This window comes from Varroa jacobsoni, unplaced genomic scaffold (assembly GCF_002532875.2).
Source record: "Varroa jacobsoni isolate VJ856 unplaced genomic scaffold, vjacob_1.0 scaffold_36, whole genome shotgun sequence".
NCBI lineage: Eukaryota > Metazoa > Arthropoda > Arachnida > Mesostigmata > Varroidae > Varroa > Varroa jacobsoni.
In genome coordinates, this window is record NW_019212938.1 from 92,266 (window position 1) to 103,790 (window position 11,525).

The 11,525-nt window shown below is 40.4% G+C and overlaps 1 protein-coding gene across 4 annotated transcripts in view; it reads left to right on the plus strand.

The window, feature by feature from the left end:
• Window positions 1-1,405: 1,405 nt before the first annotated feature.
• The window catches only part of LOC111259666 (LMBR1 domain-containing protein 2 homolog), a 16,429-nt gene continuing 6,309 nt past the window's right edge, over window positions 1,406-11,525 (plus strand). The window contains exons 1-12 of one of the 4 annotated variants that reach the window (XR_002679770.2): window positions 1,406-1,934; window positions 5,659-5,884; window positions 6,605-6,812; window positions 7,016-7,304; window positions 7,465-7,629; window positions 7,798-7,932; window positions 8,311-8,386; window positions 8,705-8,875; window positions 9,146-9,471; window positions 9,775-9,945; window positions 10,087-10,397; window positions 10,657-10,977. Coding sequence is in view for 2 of the 4 variants with exons in the window: in XM_022831837.2 (XP_022687572.1) it covers window positions 5,711-5,884; window positions 6,605-6,812; window positions 7,016-7,304; window positions 7,465-7,629; window positions 7,798-7,932; window positions 8,311-8,386; window positions 8,705-8,875; window positions 9,146-9,471; window positions 9,775-9,945; window positions 10,087-10,397; window positions 10,657-10,809 (2,179 nt within the window). In the remaining 2 variants the exon portion in view is untranslated. Of the gene's footprint in view, window positions 1,935-5,658; window positions 5,885-6,604; window positions 6,813-7,015; window positions 7,305-7,464; window positions 7,630-7,797; window positions 7,933-8,310; window positions 8,387-8,704; window positions 8,876-9,145; window positions 9,472-9,774; window positions 9,946-10,086; window positions 10,398-10,656; window positions 11,073-11,525 lie in introns of all 4 variants that reach the window. The other 3 variants (XR_015310727.1, XM_022831837.2, XM_022831845.2) reach the window with 3 other exon arrangements.

The window sequence follows — 11,525 nt, forward strand, 5'->3', positions numbered from 1 at the left end:
ATATATGGCGCATTCATGCTGCTGTGGAAAGATTTTAATATGGGGAACCCCTATTTGTTGGTAGAATTTTAACGGGCGTTTCAGTCAATGAGACGAGTTGTAGTGAGTGACCACAACTGGAGTCGTTACTTTAGTTGCAGCCCTTTTAATTTTTTGTTTTGAAAAAAATATCCAGCAATTACTTTTCATTAACGTTTTGTTTTCTTGAGATACGCCAAAGTCCTTGTGGATCAGCTCATGAATAGATTACACAAATGCGCATTGTATATTTATATATACAAAGTTTTGGAAGTTCAACGAAGTAGAATAATTATCCGATCTTTCTGTACTGACTGAACCTTTCAAAGATTGAAAATCTTTTTTGTTCCCGAAATCGACGGCCAATTTTGTGCGGTTCCTCTGGGGAAGACTTTTATGGGACGAACCGGAAAATCCTAGATATGGTTTGCATTTGAAATGCTCGAAAATGAATCAACAGATCTCAGAAAGACAGTCTTGATAAACCTAGGCTTTTGATAGAGTAATTAACCGCCGTTTTGGGGAGGAGAATGTTTATTCCTAATTAAGTCACTCGGCTAGGCTTTAACTGTTATGCCTGTAGAAACTTTCTGACAGTTCTGAGTCCCGGTATTTATAGGACTCTTGGCCTGCTAAGTTCAAAGATTAATTTTACCGCAATATTTTCTTTATCCAAATGACACTCCACGTAGTTTACACCTACCAATCAGCGCGCGGCTATTATTAGAAAGTTATTCGGGAATCGAATGGGAAATGATCAACAAGTCGTTTCGGGTCTCGTATTGAAGCTGTGGATGGTGGCTAGGCTGGATTGAGTAGACATGACAGTCAGGAAGTGGAAATTTACCGCCGTATTATCATGCAGCTCTATGTTCATGAAGTCATTCGTCTCTTGAACAAAAATCTACGAGGGCACTTTACCTGCATTACCTAACCGCAAACATAAATAAATAAATCTTCTAAAAACCCTGTCCTCTTTTTCATTTTAAATTATATTACGAAACTCTGCACTAAATATAATTAATGCATATTGAGTAAATAAAATTAAAGCCTATCGTGCAGTCCTTAAAATACATTCATTTTATCTCGGTGAATTTGCATAAATATATAGCAGTCACTCATACAAACTGGATCGTATTATCGCTGATATTTTGGTTTGGCTTTACGGCTACAAAGTTACTTCTAGAAAATGTTTACAAATATAAAATAACTTCGTTATAGTGACCTCGCCACTATCATGGGTCATAAGATGCTAAACACATGATCAAGCGCGCACTGCATCTCCCAATTTATATTTGCCCGCCATCAACCGAAGCGGACATCTTCCGGGCGAAAATGTTGTGTGTCGAAGCGCCCTCTGCACAACAATTTAAATACTCTGTCATCTAACGGACAGCCAGGGCTGTCAATGATAACAGCTCTCTGCGCTAGTACCAGTGTAGGCATTAGAGTCTCGGATCGCCTACTGAGTGTGTGAATGTGTCTAAGTTTTGTTTCGAGTACTTCTCTCTCTCACTCTCTCCTTCTCTCTCACACACTCTCTCTGTCATTCTTCTCTCTTCCTCTCTCCATTTGTGAAGATTGAAGGCCCCCCCAATCGTTTCACTTTCGTCTCGTGGATTCGCGCTCACCATCGTCACGTTAACCGTCGTTACGTCGGGACGAAATCGCAGAAGGTCAAAGAGCGCTTGCTTAATCGAGACCGCAATGCCGCAGTGGACAATAATTGCTTACCGCCAATCTCTCTATTAGGTACGGTTGTTTCAGCCGAATTTCATTGGACAGACGCACAGTAAATGAACAGACATCTTGTTGTCAGACGGTACAAAACATCTCTCGATTAAATAGTTCTTGTGGTGAGCTTCGGTCAGCGTTGCGGCTTAATCCGCCTGCGAAAAAGCCTTTAGGATGTAAAGGTTGGTAATCTTAGTCGAGTATCAGTCATTACGCTCTATTCCACAGTCGTAGTAGCAGCTCTGCTGCAGATCTTTACGCGTACATATCAGCCTTTAACTGGAGCTATCGCCGTATTCTTTCCCAGCTGAGTGCTGCTGGCAACAATGTGGACATGCTGGCTAGACAGAGATAGGGGATCGATAATCTGCGGCTCTATGGATATCTATTGAGTTTCTTCTGTTTTATATTGTAGATCTGATTGTTTGAGTCTACTAGTATATTTAACAACGGTATGGTTGTCACCGATAGCTCTTGCTGGTTTATTGATAACCCGTCAGAGCTGAAATTGTTCAGGTCGCTTCCATTATCAGTGCTATGGCGTACAATAATATACGTCAAGTAAGCGGTATTAGTGAATAGTCTTGTGTATTTTTGATGTTATGGTGTACTAGGATGGATGTGTACATCTCTTAGCTGGGCGTTCATTGCAGCTGCTGCGTTCGCACGGTAACGTGCTCTCTCGGACCAGCTGCCCAGCAAGAAGTCATACAGAACTCAATTATCGTCTGGGGCATTGCTTAAACTAAAGTAACAACAGAAGATATTCCACCCATTTATACCCAGTTACGAATAGTTTGCCACTGCAACTCGAAATGTGTTCACGTTTATCTCAAAGCTTGCCCCCACATTGTGCTGATTTTTAGTCCGTACATGTAGATAGATTTCTTGAGTTGTGGTAGAAGATATTAGTAAATTTGCATTTTGAAATCTATAGTCACAAAAGGATCGAGTGTAGTTTCGCTTCTGTTAACGTGGACCTGTTACAAGTGGAATTATGTGAATTAATACCACTTATTAGCAGTACTGTGTTCCACACTGGGAAGAACCCAAAGTAACTTACAGAAGCAAAAAAAAAACAAGAAACATTTAATATAATTTGTAGGCCACAGATAGAATTTCCATATTTAAACAGACGTTGCTCTCAAGTTCTTACGTAGTGATATGGCTCTAGCAGGCTATACTTCGTAGCACGCATGCTTTGCCTTTGATAGGAAATTTAGTTGGCAAAAACGTTTTATTTCTACGATGTGTGAAACCAATAACCAGTAATGTCTGGTAATTACATAATTCTATGTCATTCATAAAACTTAGCTTATAATCATAATTATCTCAGCAACCTTTTCGGGATATCATGTTCATTTGTTATCTAAGTGAGAAAAAGTTATTATGGAAGGTTGATGGAGAACTCTACTAAATGATATGACTGCTAGATGCTAGATTCATTACTGTTTGAAATCAACAGTGAAGCTGCTTTATTTATTACTTTCCTTACTAAACAGTCTGATGGAAAATAAACAGGTCCTAACAGCAGAACTTACTGCATGAACTTATATTAATATATTTTTTTCATCATAGCTATATACCATTTCAGAATAATTTTAGTAGAAAAAAAGTTATTCAAAACTAGATGTGATGACGCAAAATTTTCCTACGAGATTAATATCGTATCTCTGTTGTAGGTTCATTGATGGCTCTCCGTCCACTGCATAGCAATGGATAAATCGTGCCTCCAGCCGATGTTTTTAATTTCTCTTAATTTCTAATGTCGCAGTCTTTCACGAGCAAAATAATAGCGCACCTGTACTTACTTGAAAAGAATGGTGCCTACGAGTACTAGTCAGTGAACTTTTTAGTCGTCTTAACAATAAACCCAGTGGGACTAGCTTTTGTTTCAGGTGGTAAAGATGTAGCAGTTGAACTTGAATTTCTCAAACTGTATGTATGTTCAGTAAACTTTAGTTCGAGTCCTTCCTGTAGTAATCGTGTCAAACTCGGAATACCTCTATCCACATTAATTCACCCATGTGTAAGTTGTAACAAAAGTGACTCTCCGCACCACTTGATAATTATTTGCCACCATCGCCCGCGACCTCATCTAACCTATTGTGGCATTACATAGAAAATAATTGTTACAGCCGAAAATGCTTCACGTTACCTCGTTACCAGCGGTCTAATTTTAATGCCGATGGCCTGAAAAGTTTGAAACTTTTTAAATTGATCGTGGAATACCAGAAATTGGTATTGTGGAAGCTTTGTGGCTGATGTTCTGTAGGATATGGGTTGTTGTGCCTCCGCGTCCACTCCAGTCGCCTCGTTGTGATGTCAACTGGGTGATCTAATATGAATTTAACGGTAATCTAAAGGGCACTTATTATAATAACGTGTTATGCGTACAGGCATTCCATAAAGTACCATGTATTTTATCGTGTACAAGCGCGCATAGAGACATTTTAAATGTGAAAGTCGCTCATGTTGACAAAACGCAGCCTTCCGCAATCACCTGTAGCATCTTCTTCCAGCTGTCAATAGAAAAGGCTTGATCTGTATCAGTGAAATTACCTCTACTTACAAAAGAGGGCGCTAGGGGTAATCCGATGGTGGATTGGGCACATGCGGTAGTCGTCATTTTTTACTCACTACTGCAATAGCAACAGCTAATACTATAAAAATTTATTAAATAATGGTGTATACGATTCGATCGACTTTTTCACGTTGTTAATTCTAGTGGAAATATAAAAGATGTAAAACATATCAATGACTCCTTTTTCCTGTCTGAATGTTTTGTCTTATGCATGATTTTAGATATGGCTGAAGGGTGTGGCGCGAATGGATCTCGTTTTTTTGCGATAGTATTGTTACGGTCAAGGTTTTCGGATGATGCTTCTATACTTGCGTGTCCTTCGCAGAGCATTTCTAATGTAATTCTACATTGTACTGCTCATTGAAGTTTGCTAGCAAAGACAATTAGTTTACTCAAAGAATACTGCGTATTTGTGTATGCGTTGTATGTCAGCAAATAGCATATAAGGTTTTTGGCAAGGATCTACTTTAACTCGTACTTAGCCATGGTGTTCATTGATCTTCACTCAAGGGTTGCGCTTACCGTTACCATGTGCTTGGCATTGGTAGAATGCCTTTTTTCATTTTTGAATTAATTTTTTCGAAACACCCTTTTAGAACCGCTAGCCCTGTCTACAAAATGTTAATGAGCAATAACACCAATTTGCTTGGTCCACCTCATTAATGACGGTTCTTGCAGTCTGGTATCATCTTGGACATGCTGGTTCGTTCCTGAATGTATACCGTTGCATTGAAATACACTCACGCGTTATTATTGTTTTGTATTGGTCACTTGTAGCTAACATAACGTGTTGTTTTCTATCATGTTAGCAATGCGATATGTGAAATTTTAATTGAATTAGGAAAAAAAATTGCGGTTCCCTTATTGCGTATACTTAGTTGTTTGGCCCAATTCGAAAATGACCCGATTTGGTCCAGTCATATGTTGCTGTTGTTGCTTATTTATCAATAACATGTAAGATAGATTAATCTGCCTCACAAGAGACACGTAACTGACCTCATGTTAGAGGAATAATCGTTATCAAAGGATCTAATCCAAAAAAATGCTAACATTTGTCTGTGTAGGATTATTTTGTCATCACATCATAACGAGCTTTGTTCTTCTTTGTTTGTTATCATCTTCGACTAGATTTCGGTTAGGGAACATATCGTCAATGGGAACAGACATTGTTATTTTGCCTACGTCGTTTTGCTGATCTCAATTATAGGCTGATTTAAGTAACGATGTGCTGGGTCGTAATGTAAGATACATTTGTACAGCGTATAAGGTTTTCAAATGATACGAATATAATCATTTATTTGACCTATACATGTTTACTACAGGTCATCGTCGTTCTTTGGAACGGTGATCTGGGCCTTTGTAGGCCGGTGTACGATGGAGTTTGGTCCATTAATCGTTGGCCTGGTGTCGACGTTCTTCTTAGCTGCTGGCCTGCTCTGGCGCTATGGCCAACCCGGAAGGCATCATATGGCTGTTACGGCCAGTGTCTTCCTCGCCTGGTACTTCTCTATGCTCATCATTATTTTAATGCCACTAGATGTTTCATCGGTAAGTAAAAATTTCCCCATAATGTTAAATAGATACGTTAATTTAACCATATGGTACGTTTTCTTTTTCCTCATTTCATCAGTTCAGTGGCTAATTAGAAAAGTCATCGAACCGATGTGTCAATTAAATTTGTGATACCTTTGAAACGAATCAGGTTAGGTTGTTATCATAGTGAGCGTCATTTACTATTAAGCGGTCTGGTTATTAGTTTTTCTTTGCGAACTTGTGAATTCGATAAAATAGAATTTTCACCTTCATTCATGCAACGTAATTTTGCCTTATTTTCAGAAAAGGCCGTGTTTTTATTGTGCATGGATGATGTAGAGTTCATGATACTGGTAGCCTCGTAGTATTTGATGCTGGATGCCCCTTTTCCAGGGCGCAGCAGTCCCTTGCTCACCATCTGAAAGTGTGAAAGGCAAATTTCCACCATAGTGGATAGTGAAATTCGTTAACTACTTTCAACTTTTGAGACTGTGAAGTAAATAAATGTAAAAAAAAAGTAGCTAATTCTCGTTGCTAAGCCTCTTGTCTATCCGTTCCTTTTGAAACTCTCTACTCCCTTAATAATTGACGTACTAATGCAGCACATAACGTGCTTCACTTCACCACCTCAGTAGCAGTGGCTACGCCTCTCAGCTTCTCCTTGTGGTTAAAGCTCTATTTGACAAAAAGATACTTGATTATTTATTAAGTCATGTTTGACTGTGTGCTTTACAGACCGCGTATAAGCAATGCTTGACGTATCACAATCTGTCGGCGGTACCACCTCATGAAGCTCACGGACCTCATGCTGCAGCTCTCACTTTGCAGCTTCGAGCTTATGCTGGACCGGCAAATTTTAGCGGGAATGATTCTACGGCGTTCGACGTGAGGACCAGTACGACAAGCTCTATGCACCAAACGAACGATCAAGCAAACGGATCTGGTCTGGTTCTTGTGCTAGTAAATTTAATTCAAATTGAGTCAGTTGTCCATATTTACTCGCTTTGATCTTTGTGTTTGTAAATACTTGAGTTTAATCTAATATATGCATTAATAGTCGAATGCAAGAGGTATGCGCAGATCATAATATTGCCGGCGTATTATCACAAAAGCAACTTACGTTCATCCGTGTTTCGTGATATTCAGTTATAACAAGTAATCGCAGTCCATCGCAAGTAGTCGTCAATTCAACTTCGTTGGGAGCAGGACCAACCGAGAGCAACGCGTCCCCTGCTGGGAACGTAACAAATCCACCGTACGCGTTGCCGGTGGACCCAACACATCCAGCAGGACCATTACATCCGGTTTTGCCTTCGTCGTCCATCCTCCCACATCCCATTAACGATTTTTGCCCGAAACCCTGGAGTCGCGTTCCGGATGACGCGTTTCCTGTGCTTTGGAGAATTGTCTACTGGAGTTCACAGCTTCTTACGTGGTCTGTTGTATTACTAAAATGTTCTCACTTCTATTTCCGGCACTGCCCTTAAGCACTACAATATACTAGTTGGAGTGCTTTTTGTCAAATGAGCAAATTTGCCTTCCCTGAGTGGTGCTCTCCGTATCACTGTGCCATATTGCTTGCATATAACTTTCAGGATAATTCTTCCACTAATGCAGTCATATTCGACCGCCGGAGATTTTACTACATCCGGTAAACTGAGGACCGCGCTTTATGAAAATGCAATCTACTACGGGACGTACCTTTGCATCTTCGTTGTGCTCCTTGTTTATCTCATCATTAACGGCATTGGTCTGGACGGGTAGGAAGCGACTTGACACATGTAGATATAACGTGTACATTCGCCCACAAACATAAGTATTAAATAGATGTCAAGTATATTAATGTGCGTACATCGGCAAAGGTACCCATATCGCGTCTGCCATACATGACTATTACAATATGCTAGTAAGTTCTCTTATTTTTCTAGGGGGAAGCTCAAAGTACTACTAATTACTGCGTCAAACACGTGGGGTCTTTTTTTGCTAGTCCTACTACTGGGTAGCGGATTGGTCGACGTGCCCCGTACAATGTGGAATCTCTCCCGAAAAGGCTATACACTAAGGTAATGTGATCAGGCTTGCCTGGTCCAGTACATAAAGGCATATCTGACAATTGGGTTGAGAATCACAGCAGAGTTATGTCGTATCCAATAATTAAACAGTTCATTTCTAGATGTTTCCCTAGAGATAGATTAGCTAGCGTCTATAGAGTAGATGCCTACACTGATGACTAGTTCCCTATAACTGGAATGTACAAGTATACAATAACCATCTGCTGGATAGGGCGAAACAAAATCCGCAAGTGAGTATCAACAGTGAACCTATCCAAATATCAGTTTTATAGTCATTATTATATATATTATTGGTAATCATTGTCGTACACGGCAACGTTCAGCATGCTTCATGCACCATTGTTCGAATCTGATGACTGATCTTTTCAGGTATCTTTATTTCAAAGCCGCAAAATTGTCAATGGAAAAATGTGAAACCGAAGAGAGGCTGGATGACGCTATTGAGGTTCGTACGAAGCGAGCTCTAGCTATTTCGAAGCCATTTCATGAAGCTTCAGACAGTTCATCAAATAGCTTTCATTCACTATAATCGTGGATGGTCTAGTGTGTTTATCTTTGCACTGAAGCAAAAATCTTTCCAATTTATTAACAACTCATTGCTGCACTGTTTATTTCACTCCGTAGTTCTCAATGCGCAATTGAGGTTTGTGTGAAAGCTCGTAGACGAAAAAACGGATATGTGACATTGCCAGGAGAGTATTGTTGATAGTAGTAGTATTAGGTATTCGTATCAATGTTTATTATTCGGACCTCGATTGTGCAGGAGCTTCGTCAGGTGAACAACTGTATCACTATGGGCAGCCCCTTGAGGCGGTACGTCGACGTGATAATTTCCCGGATTCCCCGCGCTAAATGGGAGGATACTCGTCGCAATCGTACCACAGCTTCGGGCGCGAGTGTCTCAGAGAAAAGCCTCGTTAGATTACATAAGCAGGTACGTACAATGCCGCAGCGACCAATTGATATGTGGAGGAAACGCAATGTATAGTGTACATGATACGAGATAATGGCGCTTGCCAGGTATATCACTAGCGGTAGCGAATCAGCCATAGTCGCTCATTCTGCACCATGCATATATTTATAACCGTAAGATTTAATCAATAATTGCATAAAACACAATTAGATAGACACTGATATCATTCTGCAATTTCACAAAATGAATGAGATTTTTATGAATCAATCGTGCGCGGTGTTCGATCAACAGGTAATCAAAGCAATGCAGGGTGTCAATCGAACACAGGTCCAATGGGATCAGTTGCTTGCAGACATACTTTACTGGGAGGACATTAGCAAAAATGAGGCTAATGTAGAGCGACGTTTCAAAAGCTCGCTCGACTATCGGCCTCGAGGACAGCTGACGAAGATGTTCTGCACTCCGACCGTGGAATGGTATTGGCGATGCCTACTCCGAGCCGTACTGCTTCGAGCATTGGCTGTCATATTCGCCGGCTTCACTATTCTGATCATGTTCTCTGAAGTGACGTTCTTTATTCGCAAACCGCTAATTTCCGTTGTCGGTATTATTCACAGGTTGGTAGATTTACAAATGTCGAAGTAGTTTATAGGCTGAGGCGTTAATATTGATTAATAGAGGTTCTCAAAGGCTCACATTGCTACTTAGATACGAAGTAGTAGCTATATAGAACTCGTGCTTTCCTTTACAAGACGTATTTGTTCTTCATAGACATATCGCATCGTCTTTTCAAGTACAAAAAAAAAGAGAGAGAGAGAGAGAGAAAAATACATTTTTGTTACATGCAGATTGCGGGGCCGACAACTGTATTAATCGGTATGCTTTCGAATGTATTGTACTGTGTGTTTTTGTTCATGCAGCTCGCTCGAAACGTCGTTTAGTTATTTTGGTCTTGAGGTTTTCAGTGCGACGACGCTGGGCTACCTGTGTCTTTGCACGTATTACACGCTGTTCAAAATCCGTATCTTCAATCTCTACTACCTTGTACCGCATCAGCAGACCAGCGAATATTCTCTCATTTTCTCTGGGATGTAAGTCTTGTATAGGTTACATTGTTTCCTATGCATTAGACATGCAATAAACGGTCTTTTCGTTGAAAGCCTTTCCGATGCTTCCTCTTTCTGTCGCATATTACGAATAGCTTCATTCTACGTCCATCTTTTTAATTATAGGATGCTGTGTCGGTTGACGCCGCCATTATGCCTAAACTTTTTGGGCATGACCCACCTAGATCAACATATTTCGCGAGAGCCGGACCGGGTCGAAACGGCTTACACGAAGATTATGGGCCACATGGACGTGATATCAATCGTTTCAGATGGTTTCAACGTGTACTTTCCCATGCTGATCTGCGTTCTCGGTGTAGCCACGTACCTGAAATGGGGTTCAAAAATTGTTCACGCATTGGGCTTTGAGCAGTTCCTTGCCGATGATGATCTTACGATCGATTTGGTTGACGAAGGACGTGACCTTGTCAAAAGAGGTACGTTCAGCTCCTTCTAGTAAACACTCATATAAAACTAGAACAAGACAGTTAAAGCAGCTTTTTCGACATTTTTCATGACTCAAAATTGTTTAAAGTTTTGAATAACTTTTAACGAAACAGAGTGGCATTAATATCATTCTTCAAAGAGGATAATATTGTTCTATATTAGAGATTAGTTTGTTTTAGTCAATTAAGCACTAGGGCAAAGCTTGCTTATCTCTAAGCTCGTTCACTTTTTTCTCATGTTGCTTTATAGAAAAGAACCGTCGGCAACGCCAGCTGGAGAACGAGATTCGGCGACGTCAACGGTTGCAGACAGCTCCCAGCCAGGAATTTAGTCCTGGCACTTTAGGAGGGGGCGGCGTCGGTGGAGGCGGAGGTGCAGGATCCGCGACAGGAGAGCCACGCAGTGAGTAGGCGGCGTGATCTTTCTGTCTATCAGCAGAATCTGCATTTCTGCTTCTGTTCTGCTGTGCCACTCTTCCGGATGCTGATGTCAGCTGCTGCTGATACCACCACTACTACCGCTGCTGATGGAACCCCGGTGACCGCTTGCTTGTCATTTGCTTTGCTTTCGGTGTGTAGTAGAATTGATAATTATGCTTTTACAAGCCGGTGAATTCCTAGGTGTATCCTAGGCACAGAGGCACCCCAAACTCATTATTTCTAAAGGCAAGTCCAGACAAGTGTGATTCATGCACGTTTTATAGATTTTGCTTCGGGACAAATGGTCTTCCGTTATTTTCCTTAATACCGATACCCAATCGCGCTATCGTAAGCGCCGCGTCGGATCGGTCCACTGATTCCCTGTAATTCAGGTTGCGTTGAGCTTCCTGTTATCGTTGTATCCTTTTTACTTCATTTAAACCCTAATTTTTTTGCACAAGAACTTGTACATGCACAAAAACGCTTGAATTTAATTTCCTATGCAAGAAAATATCTGTTAAAAATCTTTTTTCCTAATAATTTTCTAATGTCAAGTAACAGTAAACAATGGTCCATTAAAATAGTGACTAACATATCAGTTTGATATTTTTAATGTAACGTATTAACCTATGGTTTTCAATGCCGCATGAGTTCATAACTAATTTTGGCTGATCATTTGTTATAGATAGCTAAACTACC